Raw genomic sequence first — 22,398 nt, forward strand, 5'->3', positions numbered from 1 at the left:
TTCCATTACAGAATCCTTCTTCTGTATTTATGTACAAACATATCTACGTATCTTTGTATAAATTTAGTTTTTTGTAAAGTTTTAGCTTTGGTTTCACAAATTCACAAATTGTAAAATCAACAATATTGATCAAAAAGACATGACACTCAGGGCATTTTTCACATTTAACCGTCGTTTAAACGATTTTAATTTTAAAAATGTACAATACTATATTTGCATGTACATAATATTTGTACATCATAATATACAATTTTTAATAAGTAGTTTCACCACTATTTATGCTTTTGTTCATCAAATGAGTGTCAAATGCAAAAATTCTCTACCAGAGCCTTTTTTACAGTGGACAATACTACTACGAAAAAGGAATTACAACTCCGAACCGGCAACTTTGATCTTAATCCACTTGTTTGTGATGCTTGTCATAACGTACTTAAAAGCTGAAATCATTGGATTGGTATGCATTTGCTGATGATGAGCATGCGCACAATCATTTCCTCTAAGGTCGCCGTTTATGTATTTACGTATATAGGTACATGCATAGGTTATACGTATACCTACTTATACTTGTACTTATACATTTGAATAATGACGGTACTCTATAAATTGCTCTTGATTAATCAGAAGACCGACATTATTCATAAAAGCTTTAGAGCTTTTATGTGCTCCGGTGTGGCGGGAAACAGCTGTCCTACCCCGCTGTTCGCGCACATTTGTGCACATTTTTGTCAGCGCTCCGATAAGCCAATCCGGCTGCTTCAGCACGAAAACGAAAAGTGTTGTTTCTTTGACCAATTATTTCCGAGCCAAATTTGAGCCGAGCCAAACAAAATATTTATAAGGATATTTATAATATTTATATACAAGCTGAATTGCCCTGGTAATGGTATTAAATTTATGTTAATGCTTCAATAAGTCATCAATTTTTTTCCTTTTGCAATTAAGATTAGTTTTCTTGTATAAAATTCGTTTGCTTTTCATTTCAACGGAGAAATCTTGCATTTTCTGAAAACGGGAGCACCAATTGACTGATATGTTATTTTTGTTCTAAAATAGTACGTCTTGATTAAACCTATACCACACTAACCGGAATACCCTAAGCAATTCCCATATGAATCGAATATTTTTACTATTGATAATTTTCCATCTCTACTTACTTTGTCGCTTTACGCGATTTTTAGTTGATTTTGTCTATTGTCAGCGCGGCGTTTGCGTAAAGTGAAATCAATAGTTTTATTGTTTTATTTAAGTAGCTGCTGCTGTAGCTGGATATAGGACAACGTATCTAACCAGAATAACAAAACGTTTCAACACGAGAAGTATACATACCGGAACAAAATATTTATTGAATAAATATATATTGAAATATATAACAAAGTCGGTGTGAATAAAAAGTAAATAGAAAATATGAACAAGGAAGAAGAATATACATCGGAAAGCGAAAACGACGAAGATTATTGCATTGACGGTGAAAATGTTGACTCGGGAAGCGACGATGATAGCATCAATAATGACGCTGATTCCGAAAACTACGATTCTGACGATAAACCTTCCAAATCCACCAAGAATCAGAAAAAACATATTTCCTCTAATGTCTATGAATCTGAAAGTTCCATACCTCGCAAAACAAGACAAGCAGACAGGAACAAAAATGATCGCATAAATATGGAAAAAGACGAGCTGGAGTCAGATGAGGAAACAGATAAATCGCGTTCCAATGCGCTCTGGGCCGACTTTTTAAGCGACGTTGGGACAGAGAAACAAATTCAACATAAGACGAAATCTGTGGAGACACCAGTAGAACCCACAGACGACACCAAGATTGCTTCAAAGAAACTTACCCCAGCAATTATCCCTCGAGAAGACACTTCTAAATGTTTAAATACGATTTTCGATGTAGAAAAAAGTAAGGACTCCACCAATGCAAAGGAAAACCAACAGCAACCTGTAGCCACCAGTTCGAAATGCTTCTCTCGTGTATCCAAAAGACCGCAAATTGGAAGTGGAGTTGGCTCTTTTCTAAATCAACTGGGGAAAAAAAAGAAATTGTCTGTGCTGGAAAAGTCGCAAATGGATTGGAAAACTTTTAAAACAGACGAAGGTATTAATGAGCAGCTGAGCACTCACAATAAAGGCAAGGATGGGTACGTACCTATGTTCCTTAAATTTCACCATTTCATTAATGTTGTTTTATCTTTCAGTTATTTAGAACGGCAGGACTTTTTACAGAGAACCGATTTGCGACAATTTGAAATTGAGAAAAACTTACGTCAAACGCGCCGGCAAAACTAAGTCCTGTCTCGGCTATACTCATTCCCTTTTATGGAATTTTCAAATAAAAATCCATATACCGATTACATTCTAAATTTAAGTGAAATAATATTCAATCCAAATAGAACGTTTTGAGATACATATATTATTTAAGTCTACGTAAACTACTTTGAATTTTGCAAGCACGGTAGCCACATCGAAAAATCAGAATTCGCCAACAAAATTTAAAAACATCGCCTACTTTATTAAGAAATCCGAAAAATTATTAATGGTTCATAAATTTATATATTTCTCTAACTAACACTGCCTGTTTTTCCCATTAGATCTGCATCTGGTCTCACAAATCTTTTAGTTAGTTACACTTAAGTCTAGTAGAACCAAAGTAGTAGACCTATGGTAAAAATATCGACAATTTCAATAAAATAAAAAAAAATTTAGGCGAAAAATCGCCAAGTGTTGCAACCGTGATTGTAATGTATAATTTAGTTATTTTGATTGAACAAAAAATCCGAGAAATACTACTAACTGAATGGCCTTTTTCTTAGCCTAGAATCAAAAAGAGTTATCCTTTCTTCTTCTCTCGCATCTCTGAAATTGATAAGATCTAGCATCTAAGCATATTTGCATTTGTAAATAATGTACATATGTACACACATGCATAAAGCTGAAATTAGATTATTTATAAGTTACAGACATCAAAAGGGTTCATAGTATGAACTTCATACATTTGTAATTCCTTGGTTCCAGTTGGTTATCAAGAGGTAAAACTTCCATAAAACGAAGCAATATTTCCAGATTTTCAGACCAAGTAGACCCCGTGTGCTGTTGAAGAAGGAATGACACTAAAAAATACCACGCAGCAAATGCAGTGCCGACCAAAATAACTCAAACGTAACCGAAACCGATCCCAATCGTCGACTCTGCGTTATACTCGTATGCACATATTGCTGTAACACCAGTCTCTGGTCGTTACGTTAAGCAGCGCCAAAAAGCAAGCCCAACGATCAGTTTGTTTCAGTTAACCCGCCGAGAAACTTCGTAAAGGCAAGAGCTCAAGCTCCGAAGAAAAGTGAAAAGTCTTGTGGTTTTCGTTTCGTTTTTGTTTGACAAAAGTGTCAATTGGCCAATAAGTTCAATTGGTTAGCGACGACGCGTCGGTAGCCGAAGTCATACTTACTACCCCAAAAGGGGCAACTGTTTATTGTGGCTCCTCGCCGTTGCTCTTCTGTCCCCTTTTGGTGGCTGGCAACCACGACTTCGAAAATCGACGTGGGGAATATGTTTCATTTGTATTATCACTGTATCAAAATCGAATATTAAATAATACGTCGGCATTGGTGAAAGTGTGTTAATAGCTTTGCATATGCGTTAAGAGTGCCGCGGACAAAGCTATCCCAGTTACAAAAAAAAAAGCCCGTGCCTCGGCCGGAGACAAAACTCATCTCGAATCCAAGTTGATGCATATGCATGGAAGGTTAAAAGTGCAGCACAAATAAACAGAATTGAACATGCGACTGTGCAAAATCAATCTCAAGCAATTTGAATAACTCGCCCAACCAAAGCGAATCCAAGTGCTCCGATTCACAAAGCTAAGACCTCGTCGTTGCATTAGGTATGAGCATACCAATTTGGTAATGGTACTGCAACAGTAAGTTAAGATACAAGTACATACAAATATCAAAAACTTTTTGCCAATTTTTTGCTGAAACAAACGAGTTTTCTGTACAAGTATATACCCGAAATATCCCCCAATCCAATTATGAAAAACAACTTAAATACATGCATATGTAGATACACATATATGTACATAGATACACGCATGTTGAAATGTCTTCGACTGGAAATTCTTGTGGGTCACTCAGGGCTCAACGCTTGTGAAACAAACGCAAACTTAATTGGAGTTCAGCAAGATGAACAAGTTGTGAGAATAACTGATAACCAGTTCGGTTGGATTTTAATATTTTGCCCACTATGTTGCAACCATACGCTTTACTAGGAAACCAACTCTTCGCATGAAGTTTCGTAAATCTTATAGAGTGTATGTTTTGTTAAAAAAGTGAGGATATATCAAAGAGACTGAGACAATGTCTTTTTGCCGTAACGCAAGGTCAAACAGAAAACAAAAAAAAATTCAACAAAATTACTGAAATCTTAATGTTTAAAGGAGGCAAAACAGAAGACTCAAGAGACGAACATGTTTCGCTCATCATTTCGTAAAATGTGGAGCGGTGTAGACTCGACTAAAAAATTAAATAAATTACATAATGTAATTAAAAATCTGTACCTATATACACACATACGTACATATGTATAAACTCGTATGTATAACTTTTCATGTGCTCTATAGTTGGAATGTTTTTATTTGTGTGTTTATTAATGTTAAACGTTTTCTTAAATCTGGTCAAGGCTGCTCAGAGTCGTTGGGAATTATTTGGTTTTTATTGCCGGAGTTGTCATTTGCTGTGTGTCATCCCAAAGTTATTGGTTAAGTGATAGCTTTTGTAAAATAACATCAAATGTCCCAGACAAGCGAATCAAATAAACAAAATTGCGAGAAATTTCGAGAAACCCATGTTGTTATTAAATGGTTAAGCTCTATGATCCCAAATTGTTTTGGCAATGGCCTCAGAAGTTTTTAGACTCAGTGACTCGATGCAAATCATCCAAATTGATTTTTCAGTTTTTGTAAGTCTATCAAATTAATCATTATTTTGCTGCGTATATAAAAGTGACAGTTGTATTAGCTAATTGTGCAAAGTCGTTGAGCTACTCTAAAAAATCTCCACTCTGCGGTATGATTGTCTAATTTTTGGCAGAAGCACTTAAGCAATTCGCTTTCCGGCGTCGGCCTGACACATGCCAGCACAACAAAGCAGCCTCAAAAGCATAAGAAACTGCGTTCCATACGACATTTGGCAAAGCTGTAAGGCAAAGGTGTAAGGCCATGCATAGGGTAATTGGCATAAAACAGGCACATAGCTTAACGAAATATTTAGTGTAGCAACGCCAAAATTTTTTTTCGTCTTAACGGATTTGTCTTTTGGCTATGATGTAAAACCGTGGTAACCAAACAATGGCCCTTAGAGGAGAGGAGAGCATCGCCATAGTAAATGAAAACAACTGTTCCAACAACATTGGCCATAAATAACGGTCACACCAAACTCCTAGGTAAATATTGTTTTCTTTCTTTCAAGTTGCGAATGCTGGAAGCCAAGAGACTCTGAGTGCCCTCAGTACGTTTTTGAGGCTTGCTGGGCTGACTTTCACTGAACTGAACTCCTTCATTCTGCGCTGGGCTACTTTCTGGATTGGATCATGGTATTTGGCGAAGCAGTGTATAGTGTAAACACCTTTAAAAATAGTTTGCAGGTGGAGATTTTTATATCTATCTGAGAAGCTCTTGCCACATTCTTTTCGGCCAATTTGGCGAAGTTGTTAAAAAAGAGCTTTGATTGTACCACATATGGCGTATGGCGTATGGGGTATGGTGACTGGTGCGCCCGTTTACTGTAGCTAAATGAGGCGTGCCACGTCTACATGTGTGTATGCGTCGTCGTTGTGTTGTCGTCGATGGCGGTTTTTCTGAGCGCCGCCTGAAACGCCTGAAACGCCTGCACTTTCGTTTTCTTTGAGCGCATTCAACCTGATATTGCACTGACTGAATGATAATGACGAAACACGTAATAATGATCTTGCCACCAGTTGCCAGCCCAGCCTACAGCCGACAGCCGACAGCTGCAACTGGTTGGCTTTGCAGTGAAACACAGCGCGAGTACTTATCGTCGTGTTCAAAAGCCAGAGCGCGCATGCACTTAAGTAGCAGTGCTCCTCCTGGACTCCACTCTTTAAAAATAAATAAAGCTTTGAAAAATACCGTTGGAATGCAATCGGCTTCTATAAGTTCGGTACAGAGGCTAACTTGACTCCGATATGCAAATACTTGTACTACCCACAGCAGAAAGTGAAAGCCTCATACCATTTAATTAATTATGATTTTTTTTATTGATTTAACCTACAATTGCATACGTAGTAAGTACTATACTTGTACATATGTACATACATATGTGAGCACCGACTGACGCCTCGTCTGATACCGTAACCAATTAAAGCAAAACTCAAAACGCTTTTATCCCTTTTGTTTTCGTTACGCATTCTGCGTCTGCTAAACGATTTTGGGTTTTTCGGCTCTCATGTGCATACGCATAAAAGAGATAACCGTGCTTTTGTTACGACATCGATTTGATGACACGCACGTACTATGTACATATGTATATGTATCCACTTTGCCCGAACCACTTGTACACTTGGCCAACTGCACTATCGCGATTTCTGGCCACAAATGCGAACCATGCGATTGAACGTGTCGCGCATAAACTGCGGATCGTAAATCTCATCGGGCGGTTACACTCCGCAACAAAACTGTTTTTCAACGTACCTACATACATATGTACGTACATATGTATATTATGTATATGTATTATGTATGATTGACTTATATTTGATATAGGTTCCATCAAAAAAATGTAGTGTGAGAAATATTTCATTTATACCAGTTACCTAAAAGGTATATAGGGGTGCAGGGGTAGATTTTTGTGTTAGTGGATGTGTGTAGCGCCCAGAAAAAAGCGTTTCCGACCCCCTTGATCAGCATTAAAAGACGAGTCGATAAGCGCCTAGATCTCAGGAACTATTAGCGCTAGAGTAACCAAATTTTGTATCCAGAGTCCTGTGATATGACTGAACGACTGAATAAAGTCTTAATATATTGCCGCCCCCAAAAAGGAAGAAAATCCGTGACATCCATGATTTTGAACACACAAACAAAATTACAAACGCAGAATGCACCCTCTCGTGGAGGTGATTCTTACTGACTTAGTATCGGATATATGTATGTATGTGAAGACTCGCGGCCGTAGCTGCGACTCACAACGTTCACGCTCTTTTTTGTTTTAAAAAAGCCCAACTAAACTTTTACATTCATATTCATGGGCTTCCACACATCTTTTGTATTTATTAGCAATAACTATTTGACACCAATTATACAGAAAACAGGAAGAATTGTCACAAATATGGAAACAAAAATGTTGACTTCAATATTAACTATACAATTTTCATTTGTCTTTAATCTTTATAGTGTTTTTAAATATATGTACATACGTATATACTTATAGAAATATTTATATAAAACGACTAGAGACGTCTATGTCTTTACATTGGCTACAATAGATTTGATGAAACATTGATATCCTTATATTTTAGAGAGAATCCCACATAAACGATTTTATTCTCGAGTATCGTATTCTCTAGTATTGTGCCGCTAATCGTAAGTCAGATGAACTTTGGGTATTTCATAATAAGACTTTAGTTCTTTTGCTGAAATATTCGTAATATTGCGAATGACTTGGTATTATTGATTTATCCGCTTGGTGTAATAGAATACAGATCCCGCTAAAAAAGCCAATGTGAGGCATTTAATTTTGCAACTTGCTCAACAAGAGCAAAAAATTAATTGCACGGCAGAAACATTTTTGCACTACATATGTACATATGTACATATGTATGTAGTTTCTAACACTTTTGGCAGGCCCGTCCTGCCTTGAGCTCAATGTTTACATTACTTGCAAAGTTTACCATTCATTTTCAATTCGTTTACATTACATACAAAATAAAACGAAGTGTAAAATTAAGTTTTAAGTTGATGTTAAAGCATTCGGAGAGTACAAGGTTGATATGGGACCTAAAGATCCAGAGCACATCTTTTGTCACGCCCTGTTCCACCCCCGTAAATTGAGAGAAACTCGATGTGATAATATTTAACTTGACAATGTCTTGACACATTTACATATAAAGATTTTATAAATCGTCGCGATCGAAAAATTATTCCAGTAGCATAAAAAGTTGTAATTTATGCAATGGGCCTTTTGAAATCATGAAAATGAAATCTCTGAGCTGTGCTGAAATGGTATTTGCGCGATGGACTACGTCACATGTTTTACCTTGAATTTTAAAATCTACTTCCTCTTATTTAATTCAAAAGATATAGAGAGGATGGTTGCTATGCATATATGTAAGTTTGCTTTTTATACCCAGTATTGTTTTCGAGAATATATATGAACGCCCAGAAGCATCGTTCTGTCCGCAATATGTACTAATCTATATGAATGCTTAGACATTTTACCTATTTGTATTATTAAACTAAAAATTATTAAATATAAAAATAATTAAATAATTGCGTATGCGCATATTTACCGCATAACCTCAAATCAATTAGTAGCGCAACTCAATTTAATAATCGAATGAAAGAATTTTTTTGTTGTGTCATCGATAAAAATAATATAGTAATAATAATAAAAAAAAAACCAAGCACTATAATGCATGTTTGTATAAAAATGTAATAAATGTTAATAAGTATTAGACTTAAGCAAATAAGCATCATAAATACGTAGCCGTAACTTTTTCATTCACCAATAATCACATTCACCTTTTTGACTTGAATTTTAGAATAATTTTTCTGGCTGGTTTTAGATGGTCCCACCGTAATCTCCCACATCTCTCTTTATCTCTCTCTTTCTGCACACCAACGAAGTAGCATGGGTTAATAATGATCTGATCGTTGTCTATAATTCTGCGTTTTTGGGTTTCTTCTATGATCAAAATTGTGTATTCCACATATTTCCACCCTTTCATAGGAACTTACAGTGTAATAAGTAGAAGCTCCTAGATCTTAAATTCTCCCGGAACTAGGCGGTATATCGTGTTGACTATTGATGCTGATCGGATACGTTACCTCCTGTCCGTTACATACATAACACGAACTTAATATACCCATATTCTTTTTCAGTACAGGGCAAAAAAAAACATGATAATGAAAACAAAATACATAAATCAGCCTAAAACGAGGGGGAACGTTGTGAGTTGCTGCGGACACCGCAACTCTACAGTTATACCCGATACTAAGTCAGTATGGATCTCCTCCGGCAGACGCCGCTAATATTAAACGACACGACAAAGAATGCGTGCGAGAGAGACAGAAAATCAGTATGAGCGTGACGTCGGGCGCTGCGTAGCCACTGCAAATTGATTTGTTCCTTTTGGCTACAAAAATTATCTGATCTGATCCAAATTCAGCAACCGGATAGATATAGTCATTCTCTATGATTCTGCGTTTTTAGTTTTCTCGAATCTGCAATATTGTGGATGCAAAAGATTTTCGTTCTTTGTGGGGGCGGATGGGGGTGGGGCGAAATTCTGAGATATACGTTTTATAGTGACATCTTAAAGGAGTGTGTGTACCAAATTTGGTTACTCTAGCCTTAATAGTCTCTGAGATTTGTGGTTGCCTCAGATTTTCGTCCTTTGCGGTGGCGGAAGGGGGTGTGGGGAAATTTTGACACAAAACGGTCAAGGTCCGATATCACAGAAGAGTGGATACCAAATTTGGTTGCTCTAGCTCTTATAGGTTCTGAGATCCTTGAACTCATATTTTGCAATTGGCAAAACCGACCATGAAACCTGTGTGTTAGAGTGAGACAGAGCGAGAAAGAGTGAAATTGTTTTCGTGATTCTGGCTGTAATAATTATACGATCGGGTTCAGATTTTGCACTCTAGAAGATATAGGCATCTTCTACGATTCTGCGTTTTTAGTTTTCTCGTATCGTCGAAATTGTGGATGCCACAGATTTTCGCCTTTTGTGGGGGCGGAAGTGGGCGGGGCAAAGTTTTGAAATATTTTTGGAGCAGTGACATATCACAGAAGTCTGGATCCAAAACATCGTTACTCTAGCTCTTATAGTCTTTGAGCATTAGGCGCTGAAGGGGACGGACAGACGGACAGACGGACGGACGGACAGACAGACATGGCTCAATCGACTCGGCTATTGATGCTGATCAAGAATATATATACTTTATGGGGTCGGAAACGATTCCTTGTGGACGTTACACACATACACTTTTACCACAAATCTAATATACCCCAATACTCATTTTGAGTATCGGGTATAAAAATAAAAACCCCATTACTTATCATATAACTTCTATAGGACATATCGCAGTAAAAACAAGTTTTGAGAAACTTTCGTGAATATTTTTTTTTGTTTGGTTTTTGAAGATACACGAAAAGCAAGCAAACTGAAGAAATGACTATTAAATACAGATATTCAAAAATACAGATGTGTCTAAATATGCTATGTTCGAGGGAACTGAAAGCTCTGGCTCTGGTTCTGATGTTTGGAATTAAAGGAGTATGGCGATTTTCAACGCTTTTGAAAAATTAGGTATTTTGTGTCATTCCTTATGTCCCTTTTTCCAAAGTCGAAAGTTGAAACCAATTATGTATACTAATACGCGTGAATGGTTGGTACTCGTACATTGGCTATATGTGTACGTATGCAAAGGGTATTCGATTTAGACCAGTCTCTCTTTAAGTCGAACCGAAGTCTGCCCTGTGTCTCCAGTTAAGTGGAATTCCAGTTTATTGCCCGTTGACTTTTTGCTGACACTGTGCGTAAGCTCATTAGTTAAAAAATTCCTTTTAGCAGTGAGAATACAACAATTATATGTACATTATAACATTTTCGGCCGTGTACTAAACGCTCGATTAAGTAACTTAAACATCACGCGCATGAGGCTGCCTCGTATCAAATCTATAAAATCTGGGAGCGTGCGTGGTTGCGTACCAAATACTAATCTGAAGTCGCGGCATACGGTTTAGAAGCTCTACGAGGATATAAGTGTGCAAAGCTGACCATATTTTTTGTGTCCCTTGCAGCAACATGCATCGAACTGTCGGCTTGTTGTTGATCCTATGTACCTGCGGCGCACTGGCGGCGGACATTCTAATGGCTACGCAAGGTAAGAGTTTCAAATCAACAAACGGCGTATTTATACATATGTACCTTTAAGATCATTTCAAAAATGCTTAGACCATTTTGTATTTATATTTATATTTTGTCTTCTTAACAGGTAGACTAATTTTAAGATTGTCGACGCATTAATTGATGAAAATTATTACAGGTGGAACCAAATCACATAAGATACCGTTTTGGGAGCTGGCCAAGGGATTAATAGCCAGGTGCGTATTCTTATTAGATTTCACACTCGCCACAATGCCAACGGTGCAAAAAGCGTATTTATTTCAGAGCAAAAAGTGCCAATTAATAGAATATTACATAAAACTAAGCTTCCAGTTATGTTAACCTTGTACCTCTAAGTTACATCAATCAATGAAAAACTAAAATTAATCAATATTGGTTCTGAAAGGGAAAAACTTTGACAGGGCGACCGAATATTTGTATTGTATTATTCCCCTCTTGTTTGAGTGTTTATTTCGAACGGATATTATTTATTAGGATGAGTCGTGGCACTGAATTCAAAGTAGAAAATTCGCATCAGTAAATACAAGTAAATGTTGTCAGGGCCTACAGAACGAGGACCCGCAGTGAATTATTTTGAATCACCGAGCTTCAAAAATTGTTTGTCGCTGGCTGTCTCACGAAATTTAATTTCATAACGCACAGAAACAACACATACGTTTATACAGCTTAAACAGATTTAGTCAAAATTAGAAAAATATTAGTATACAATATTAGAAATAAAAACAAATTTTGTTTCTAAACATAGTATAAATAATCTTTTAATTTTATGTTTCCTATGAACTGGAAGGGTATATAAACTTTCTACTGACGATTTCATTTGTTGATTGATCTGTTGTCATTTTCAGTGGTTTAGTATTTCGGAAAAACAAAAGTAAATCTAAAGTCATTTATTCATCTGTACTTGCACGTTCGTCTAATATACAACCTTTCTCGATTCCAGAGGACATAATATTACCTTCCTAAATGGGTTCCCAGCAGATTTTCATATCGAAGGCCTACAGGAGGTGACACCAGCTGGCCTGGTTGAATACATTCAGAACTATACGAATTGGGATCTTTTGGGTTCACGAATGGCTGGAGAAATGCCTATAAAGCCGTGGGATGGTCTTCGATATGCTTTTGAGGTAAGCAGATTGTGAATTGTATACTCGTGCAAAGATATTTTTTGTCAGGTTGTACAACTCACAGAAGGCAGCATCATATTCCTTATACCAATAATCTCTGTGTTTTAAAGTAATCTGGGTAAAAACCTAAACAGTCCTTCCTATTTGCTAAACATGCTCGGATCGTCCAAGATTAACAACACCAGACTTATTCGTGATACAAAATTTTATGTTTCATGCTGCACAAAAAAAGTACGGTATTTTACTGATTCTTGTGATACTTTTCTTAGTTAATCGAAGCTTCACATGGACGTAATTTTTATACCCGATACTCAAAATGAGTATTGGGGTATATTAGATTTGTGGTGAAAATGGATGTGTGTCCAGAAGGAAACGTTTCCGACCCCATAAAGTATATACATATATTCTTGATCAGCATCAATAGCCGAGCCGATTGAGCCCTGTCTGTCTGTCCGTCCCTATCAGCGCCTAGTGCTCAAAGACGATATCTGTGATATGTCACTGTTACAATTATATTTCAAAACTTTGCCCCGCCCCTTCCGCTCCCACAAGAAGCGAAAATCTGTGGCATCCACAATTTTAAAGATATCTGAATCTGAATCAGATCCTATAATTATTATAGCCAGAACCAAAAAAACAATTTCATTCTTTCTCGCTCTGTCCCTCTCTAACACCCAGGTTTCATGGTCGGTTTTGCCAATTGCAAAATGTGAGTTCAACGATCTCAGAGACTATAAAAGCTTGAGCAACCAAATTTGGTACCCACACTCCTGTGATATCGGACCCTGACCGTTTTATGTCAACATTTCGCCACACCCCCTTCCGCCCCCGCAAATGACGAAAATCTGGGGTATCCACAAATCTCAGAGACTATTAAGGCTAGATTAACCAAACTTAGTATCCACACTCCTCCTCGCCCCATCCCCTTCCGCCCCCACAAAGGACGAAAATCTGTAGCATCCACAATATTGAAGATAAGAAAAAACGCACAATCATAGAGAATGACCATATCTATCCTGTTGCTGAACAAAAGGAACAAATCTATTTGCAGTGGCTACGCAGTGCCCGATGTCACACTCAGACTGATTTTCTGTCTCTCTCGCACGCCCTCTTTGTCGTGTCTTTTAATATTAGCGGCGTCTGCCGGAAGAGAGCCGTACTGACTTAGTATCGGGTATAACTGTAGAGTTGCGGTGTCCGCAGCAACTCACAACGTTCCCCCTCGTTTTTGTAATCATTTATCTGGAAGCAAGTTATTCTGCTAAACGTACCCTTTGGGGTACTGCTTTTTTCTTCTATTTATCTGATCGCAACTATTTCTGAAATATATCTGGGTAGATAGATAGATGTACCCTTCCCAAAATGGGGGAAAATAGTGCTTTGCTTTTTGCAAATTTTCACACAAATATGCACACCAATTGTGTTCATGCTGTCTGTATTAACTATTCGAAAGTTATAATTAATTAATCAAAAACGGTTTTACATACATAACAAATTCGTATAGTCTCTAAGGTCTATGTCATGTGACTAGCGCATTAAACATAAGTGTAAACTTGTAGCGCTAGGATAAAGTATGCAAATAAATAAATATAATGATGTTATGCCGCTTAAGAATAAATACTCATACACTCACGTGCACATACATATGTACTCCGTCTATCTTGTACTCTATGAGTAACTTTCATCCATTTGACATGAATTTGATAAAATATTATCATCAGTAGAGCAGATTAAATTTATATTCAAACTTCTGTCGACAGTCGTGTGATGCTATGCTTGGTGATGCGGAAACCAAAGATTTGGCGAACCGTAGCTTTGATCTAGCCATATTGGACGGAGCTTTTCCAGAGTGTGTGCTGGGACTGGTACATCAATACAAAATTCCATTCATGTATATAAATACTGTAGGCTTCTACACAGGAAGTCTCTCAGTAGCGGGGAACCCCATTAGCTATGCCATAACTCCAAACTTTTACTCGCGCTTCACTGACAACATGAGTCTCTACGAGCGGGCAATTAACACGGGAATGCAAATCGGACAAAACCTAATGCACATGGTGAGTAAAGTCTTTGCACGGCTCTACAGTGTCTCTGTATTCTCAAATTTTTGTACAGTATGTTATGCGCAAAACGCATCTTGTCCTGCGTCAACATTTGGGCTCCCAAATACCACATCCCTACGAGATGTCACGCAATGTAAGCTTTATTCTGCAAAACGGCCATGCAGTGGTGTCATATCCCAGAGCTCTCAATCCTAATGTAGCAGAGGTTGCTTGCATACATTGTAAGCCCGCTCGAAAGCTTCCCAAGGATTTGCAGGACTTCATTGGGGCTTCCGGAGCCTCTGGCTTCATTTACGTGTCGATGGGGTCTTCGGTAAAAGCTGCCAATATGCCAGAGTCGTTACGTCGTATGCTAGTCAAGACTTTTGCCCGCCTCCCCTATCATGTACTATGGAAGTACGAAGGAAGCTCCGCTGACATGCAGGACCTGACGTCAAATGTGAAACTATCACGATGGTTGCCGCAGCAGGATATTCTGGGCCATAAAAAGCTGCGAGCCTTTGTCACTCATGGGGGCTTATTGAGCATGTTTGAAACAGTCTATCATGGAGTGCCCGTGGTAACCATGCCTGTTTTTTGCGATCATGATGTAAACTCCGCTAAGGCTGAGGCCGATGGCTACGCCATTAAGTTAGACCTGGAGACACTATCGACGAATCAGCTCTACAAGGCCATTATGAAAGTGATACACGATTCCCGATATAGGAGCGCTGCCAGATATCGTCAGAACCTCTTGCTTGATCAGCGCTCGACAGCCCTTGAGACTGCCATATACTGGACGGAGTACGTGCTCCGCCACAAGGGCGCCTATCATCTTCAAGCTCCAGCACGCAATATGCAGTGAGTTAATACACATACATATGTATGTCTCTCCCACCTCTATCCAAAATATTAAACCTCTCCATTACTTTCCTCAGCTGGTCTCAATACTATCTACTAGATGTTCTTCTTGTTTATCTTCTTTCCTTGTACGGTCTCTTCTTGTTAATCAAGCGACTCGACTTTCGCTCGGAGAAGCTGCGCAGCCTACACGTACCTTCGACTGCCGCGCCTACAGCCGGCAAAACAAAGTCGAAGAAGCTGTAACTGGATCCCACCCTTAGATAACTGATTAGGCCGTATATCAGTTTAAAATTTAAGCTTAAGTGGGTTTTGTTGTGATGTGCGTCCAAAAAGGCTCAAACTTGAAAAATTGTAGCTTTCTTTTCCTTATATTGACGGGAGAAATTACCTTGTAAATATTTACTTTATTCATAATGACCGAAAATGACTTTTCCAATAGCCTAGAATAAAATTTGATCATGGAACATTGAAACCAAAGTCTACAAAACAAAATGTCGAGAAAAGTTAAATCGAAATAAAGCTTAAATCATAAGTGTTTAATTTTAAAACATCTTATTTCAGTAATTTTTCTGGTCGTTTAAGGCCATTCAGTCGATCACATATGCTATTACAAGTATAGGGTAGAGCAATATGCAACGCCATGCCAAAGGCGGCTACGACAATTTGGGGCCATCGGAAGAATTTGTTGAACTTGAAGGGGCGGAGAACAGGCACTATAGTATTTAATTGATAATATTAATAACTGGTGACACTAAGAGATATGGTTTTTGGTAGTAATTTTACTACTATCCATTTAACCTGATACTATGTACCAGCTGACATCTGTTTGGTTTCTCAGAAAGTGACCGGCGGTACTTCCTAGAGAAACACTTGAAATTTCACCCACCGTGCGCAGCAGTGAAATCTTGTAATTTTTTCTCAGCACAAGGCCCCTTTTTTAGCTTTTTCAGATTTGGAGTCCCTCTTGGAGTGTCCGACAGATACCCAAAACTACCGTGTCCTTATCCGCGCAGCTGCCATCGATGCCACGAAAGAAAGCTGAACATTTCAATGCCACTTACTTTAAGTTTATGTTCGAAGGAATGGAGAAGAGTGGCAGCGAAGGCCTCGACGATCTCTTGATGGAACGCAAAAATGATTTCCTTGCTGATGTTGACTACGTTTGCATATCGGACAACTTCTGGTTGGGAAAGAAACGTCCGTGCCTCACCTATGGTCTCCGGGGCTTCGCTTATTTCCAGTTGGAGATAGAGTGTTCCACCAAGGATCTGCATAGTGGAGTTTTCGGTGGAACCGTTCATGAAGCAATGCCAGTTCTTTGCTACCTGCTCAGCGTACTCTTCGACAAGGACACCAATATACTGATTCCAGGAGTGGATCGTGACGTGAGTGGTCATATTAGACAACAAGCGACTAGTTATTAAAGTCCTCAATACCACACCCAACATCGACTTTGAAGTGGCCGAGTATAAGTAAGTTCATCTAATCTGCACATCTACATAGTTAATCTCTGTAATCGGTGTAATCTCCTGCAGGAAAGACGTTGGTGTCGAGCAGCTGCCGCATAACGGCGACAAATTGAGACTACTTCAGGCCAGATGGCTGTTTCCCAGTTTGTCCATTCATGGAATCAAAGGTGCTTTTTATGAGCCGGGCGCAAAGACTGTTATATTCAAGAAGGTCATTGGCAAGTTCTCCATTTGTTTAGTACCCGACCAAGACCCAAAGCACATTGGGAGTGCGTTGTAAAGTACATCAATGATAAATGGGTGGAGCGTGGCTCACCCAACAAAATAAAGGTATGTTTCCCAAACATTGATGCAGGCTAACCAGCTTTTGATCTTACGCATGTAGGTCTGAAGATCCCAACCACACTACGAGGCTGCGAAGCGTGCTATCAAGCATGTGTTCAATGTGGAACCTGACATGACTCGCGAAGGCGGCTCCATTCCTGTCACCCTCACATTGCAGGAAGTGACTGGAAAAAATGTCATCCTGGTGCCTGTGGGTGCTTGCGATGATGGTGCTCATTCTCAAAATGAAAAGATCGACATTTACAACTACATTGAAGGGGTATGTTTCCAATTGACGAATAGTGATTAAAACCTTTTCATTTACCAGGCCAAACTACTCGGCGCCTATCTGCACGAGGTGGGAAAGTTGTATGATGATCTACGAATATACATACTCATATAAGTGTTATCTTTATGAATTTACATTCCCTTTGTAGTTAGATATTAAATCATATCGTACATATGCACATACATACATACGCACTGGGATAAGCAAAAACATCCGTTATCTCCTTTAAAAAAAGGTTAATTACGTTCCTATTAGTACAAAAATAATAAAAATAGTAAAAATGATACAAAAATAAGAAAAGATTAATTTACTAGCGGTTCTACTGTACCCTTCGAATCAACTATTCATATGCAGGGAACATCTCATGAGCAGCATGTAAAAACCAACTGTGAACTGTTCTACGATGAATGAATTTCCTCATAGCCTTCAATGGATTTTCTATTAGAAATAGTAGGAATAGAAGCCGGCAGAACGTAAAACTAAACGCGCAAAGAATCAGACCCCGATCTATAATTATAATGTAATTAGACTCAAAAATGACGACAAGCATTCAAAAACAAATCTTTAGCGCTGGACCGTCATCCTTATTTGATGTACGTTTGATGTACACGTGAAATGTAGTCTTTTTTACGAAGGATGGCGGTCCAGGGTTAAATTCATTGAAGAATCAGAAACGGTTATGCATTTTTATACCCGATACATAAAAATAGTATAGGGGTATATTAGATTTGTGGTAGTACAATGTGTATATAGAGTCGCGGCCAAAAATAAAATAGCAGCGACTCTCAAGGTTCCTCCTTGTTTAAACGTTGTAAACTACATAAGCATTTAAAAACTATTGTGCGACCCATAAATGAAGCTATAAAATAGCCTTTGAAGTTTGTGCAAGTTTCGAAGATATTAAAAATTAAGTTATAACCACTAAGGAAGGTAAGAAACTTCGGCGCACCATAATTTGTATAACTATAGAGTTATTAAACGTGTTGTTAATCCAAATAATCTTAAAAATTGGCTGTTGGGATAAAAGATTAACAACAATGAAAAGATACATACTTTCTAGTTATTGCGATTCGGCCATAAAATTTGAAAATTGATGATATGAAATGGTGAAATATTAAATTAAAAAAAAAATGGCACAATATCTATAATTTTCATGAGGCTTGGCCAGCAGTTATAGTTGAATATTCAAAAAAAGAATACCTATAAAATCCTTTTTATTTTAAATAACAATGCTTAAACCAACCTCTAACAATGTTTTTAGACTAAAATTTGTATGTCCATACATAGTTCGTAGAATGGCCGAACTTTATATCGAACTTTGTAAACCAAAAAAGCTATAAACAATTAGTCTGATATCCTATGCTATTCATTGAAAAATTTGCGATTCAGAAAAACGCATATCACAAGAACATACATAATAATCTGCCTTATGAGACCTTAGGAGCTGGAGAAACCCCATCAATTTGAGAATAATAAATTGACTGTTGAATACGAGTATTCATATGTTTATTAAGTTTGAGTTTGGCATTATATCATTTCATATGATCAATGAGCCACATAAATATGTACTTAAACGTTATTCATTGGCTTTCACGCTGCTTAAAATTAAGTTTCGAGAATATGTAATTTGTATGGACAAAAATATGGACGTATTTTTTACAACATTTTATCGCATAATATTATTTAAAGATTCGGTTGACTATAACATGTACTATATGTACACATGTAGTAAGTACATATGTATGTATGTATAAATGAATAAGGTTAATATAGTCAATCAGTCAGTCAAATCAGAAGATCATTGAATAATTCCTGAAACGCTCGCTCTCGCGAGCCCGCACCCTCTAGTCAAGTTCATCTTCCTTATAAAGCGTTTGCATTTCCCTCTCTCGAATTAGAGATCCAGCCTCACGCATGTCCTCGATCTCGACCTCTTTTAATGATGTCTGACTGGTGGCTTCTCGGATGAGCAAGACCGGATGGTGATCCTCAGATGAATGATCGGTCGTACGCGGCACTTGTAATACTGTACGCGAACCCATCGATGCTGAAGTGCTGAAAGGATAATTTTGGTAATTACATGCCCGAAATCGATTGGAAGAAATGCTATGCTTACTTGAGGGAGTAGGTCGAACGATAAAGCGGCGGAGGAGTGTTCATTTCCAATGTAGCATAAGCTGCTGCTGCTGCTGCTGCCGCTGTCGGTTGGGCACTGGGATGATAGATGAAGGCGTACTCGTTTAGTGATGTTAGATACGAAGGCGGCGGCTGCCGATGCTGGAATTCTGGGTACAAATAGCTGCCGGGAAGAAGGCGGTTGTTGCAGTGTGGACTGTTGCAGTTGCGACAGGTTTCCATTCGTCGAAAGCAGGGACAGTCATCGACATCATCGGGGAGACTCAGACGCCAAATGGCGCCCGATATCACCAACAGCGAGACCCCAATGCCAATCATCAAGAGAGCCGCACTTAGATACTGTGTCGAATGCTCTATCAGGCCCGTGCTCCCAAGCACTATGCCGCCAAGTGTGCATGCCACGCCACCAAGTGCAAATATTCCTATTACGAAAGGCAGCGAAGGACGTGCGAACCACTTTCGAAAATTATAGGTCACAGCCAGATTGCCCGAGGATTCAGCTGCACTACACATATTGATGTTTGTACTGAACAAGTTGTTGCTGGCTTCCACGGTGCTACCGGCCAGCGGTACAGCCACTTCAAACAGACTTCTGCAAAGAACGAGGACACACATTAGTTTTTTTTCAAGGAGTTGGGAATCTACCTGATGCATCCTAAATTTATCCAATCTAACTAGCCCTTGGCAGGTAGGTAGCTGCCGGTCCCACTCACATTACCTTTTCTATGTATGGATCTATGTTTGTGTCTTTCACTTGTAACCTCGATTGCTATTGATAGTTTTTGAAACTCTACTCGCACAAAAAAAAGTTATGGGCAAGAGGAATACATTGTCAAATCTGGCACGTTGCACCTGTCTTCTGTCTGTTCCAAAACCATCTCCAACGATCCCTTATGTCTGCGTTTATTTTAAAACTAGCATCGAGTGCACCATTTGGTGTTTTTTTATTTGTCGAAGAGGGTTTTTTAAGAAGGGTTGCATTTAAAAGTAGTCTTTAGATTTTACATATAAAATTGCATTAAATTAAATGATGCAATCATTATGATTATGATTTCTCTATTTGTTGAATTTCGCTGGTACTCTTATAAACTTCATACAAGTCCCACTTCAATTCAAAAAACTATTTAAAGCGAGGGAGAACGTTGTGAGTCGAGGCCGTTGATCGGAACTCAGTCGTATATACATACATATTATTTATGTAAAAATATACAGTAAATATACCGATCTGATTCGGCAATCTGCTAGATGTGGTCATTTCCGATTATTCTGCGTTTTTGGTTTTGAGGATTGTGGATGCCACAGATTTTGGTCTTTTGTGAGGGCGTAAGGGGGTGTTCCATTTTGAAACAAACTTGATTCAGTGTGATATCGAAGGAGTCTGGATACAAAATGTGGTTGGTATAGCTTTTATAGTCTCTGAGAACTAGGCGTCAAACAAGACGGACGGACGGACGGACGGACAGACAGATATGGCTATTGACTCGGCTATTGAAGCTGATCAAAAATATATATAATACCACTAATATACCATTATACCTTTCGAGTAATGATTCCACGCTGTTATTCTCCACTTTTTGATCTCATTTCGACAACACTTAAAAAATTTAATGAGATTAGACTCCCACGGACGTATGCTTTGCCTAATATTGTATATACATATACACAAATATGTACATGTACACACAGGGAGGTATATGAAAAAGCGATCCCGTTCTTCTATTTTATTTTCTTTTATTTTATTCTTTTACACAAAAACTATTGAAATAGGGAATAATAATAATAATAATAATTGGGCATATTGTTTGCAGCTTAACTGAAGCCAACAACTCTAGAATTCAAGATTCCTAAAAGAATATGGAAGTGTAGATGCAGGGCTTTTAAAAATATTTATTTATTGAGTAGCCTTTAAATACTCACGAGACGAATCCTTAATAGCCGAGTAAGAAAAAGATAACTAGCCCTATGACTCTTTCATTAGACATTCTAATCTACCCTAATTATTGGCATTGGCTAAAGGAATTTGTATTTTCTTAATCGTTTGTTGTTAATGAAAGCAAGCTTCATTTAAGCGCAGCTAATACCGCAGTAGATTTATTAGGAGTTTTAATCTCATTCGCCGATGGCTAAAAAGCTGATACAACTGCGCACGTGTTGGGCTACCAAAGGAAATTGTCGGAGCTTTGAATGAAAGAATATAGTCAAGGCTTTATCAGAGTAATGAAGTCGACATACACACATGCATATACATACATATGAACATTTTAGGTTTACTCCTCTCCTTCACATTATAACCAGATGGTTATATTGTCCAGTGTTGACCGACACAACCACAAATGTGAAACTCGAACTGACTATTGATGAGCTTCCGTCCCTCGCTTTTGGAGGTATCAAATAACAACCACAAGAATGCCATAATGGTAAATATTGGAACTGCATTAAAAGGAACCGGTTAAATGTATTCCAGTTAAACAAAATCAAGGAGCGGGGGAGAGATCAGATGTTTGACAGCAAGTTGAAAGAAAAAGAATTGGTCGAAGTCGTAACTTAGATACGCACAGAATAAAGATTCGAATCAACATTTTGTTAAACCTTTGTGCACGGTTGGTAGAAAGAAATTCTTTAATTCATTGTGACAATTTTTCGGACGATTTTTTTTAGCTTTATGTAGTGAAATATGTGTATAAACGGAAATTCAATGTCCTCTATACATATAAATTAATTTGAATATTAGAAACAAAGTTTTTCTCTCAAACTAGTTTTTGGACTCTTCCAGTATTCATTCGTGCATCAATATGAAGGGTATATTTGAATATTCAACCAGATTGCTTTAAAAATTAGACCATTAGATACACATAGTCGTATGGACATAGTTGAATAAAAAGTCAAGAATATATATTAAATGTATCTTATAGCATCGGATTTGGTTCGGCTTTGGAAAGACATATTCTGCAGCATTGTCATTTAAAAGATATTAAGTCAGTTTTCCGTCTGGTTGCGTTACCTTTGCG

General features: G+C 38.0%; 2 protein-coding genes and 1 pseudogene across 3 annotated transcripts; all 3 read left to right on the top strand.

Moving 5' to 3' along the window:
* The first annotated feature begins 1,239 nt into the window (after positions 1–1,239).
* On the top strand, positions 1,240–2,749 carry LOC6590767 (craniofacial development protein 1). The gene is made up of 2 exons (XM_002015363.2): positions 1,240–2,141; positions 2,199–2,749. Exons 1-2 carry the CDS (start codon positions 1,405–1,407, stop codon positions 2,287–2,289), a joined length of 828 nt encoding a protein of 275 aa, XP_002015399.1. The 5' UTR covers positions 1,240–1,404; the 3' UTR covers positions 2,290–2,749.
* A 249-nt stretch (positions 2,750–2,998) lies between these two features.
* On the top strand, positions 2,999–15,664 carry LOC6590768 (2-hydroxyacylsphingosine 1-beta-galactosyltransferase). 2 transcript variants are annotated; one of them, XM_002015364.2, is made up of 7 exons: positions 2,999–3,880; positions 11,037–11,119; positions 11,282–11,339; positions 12,083–12,266; positions 14,027–14,323; positions 14,382–15,169; positions 15,247–15,664. In XM_002015364.2, exons 2-7 carry the CDS (start codon positions 11,041–11,043, stop codon positions 15,413–15,415), a joined length of 1,575 nt encoding a protein of 524 aa, XP_002015400.1. In that variant the 5' UTR covers positions 2,999–3,880; positions 11,037–11,040; the 3' UTR covers positions 15,416–15,664. The 2 variants fall into 2 exon arrangements, with proteins under 2 accessions (XP_002015400.1, XP_026841539.1); XM_026985738.1 differs by lacking the exon at positions 2,999–3,880 and adding an exon at positions 5,366–5,436.
* Positions 15,665–16,194: 530 nt separating this feature from the next.
* LOC6590769 lies at positions 16,195–17,368 on the top strand (annotated as a pseudogene).
* Positions 17,369–22,398: the final 5,030 nt, after the last annotated feature.

The sequence above is a fragment of the Drosophila persimilis genome, unplaced genomic scaffold, assembly GCF_003286085.1.
Source record: "Drosophila persimilis strain 14011-0111.01,24,50 unplaced genomic scaffold, DperRS2 tig00000002-arrow-pilon, whole genome shotgun sequence".
NCBI classification, from domain to species: domain Eukaryota; kingdom Metazoa; phylum Arthropoda; class Insecta; order Diptera; family Drosophilidae; genus Drosophila; species Drosophila persimilis.

Bases quoted from the DNA above. Each gene is read 5' to 3' on its own strand.
- LOC6590767 (XM_002015363.2), top strand. From the start codon at position 1,405: ATGAACAAGGAAGAAGAATATACATCGGAAAGCGAAAACGACGAAGAT. The intron at 2,142-2,198 runs GTACGTACCTAT...TTTATCTTTCAG, and splicing joins CACAATAAAGGCAAGGATGG to TTATTTAGAACGGCAGGACT.
- LOC6590768 (XM_002015364.2), top strand. From the start codon at position 11,041: ATGCATCGAACTGTCGGCTTGTTGTTGATCCTATGTACCTGCGGCGCA. The intron at 11,120-11,281 runs GTAAGAGTTTCA...AAATTATTACAG, and splicing joins CATTCTAATGGCTACGCAAG to GTGGAACCAAATCACATAAG. The intron at 12,267-14,026 runs GTAAGCAGATTG...TTCTGTCGACAG, and splicing joins GTCTTCGATATGCTTTTGAG to TCGTGTGATGCTATGCTTGG.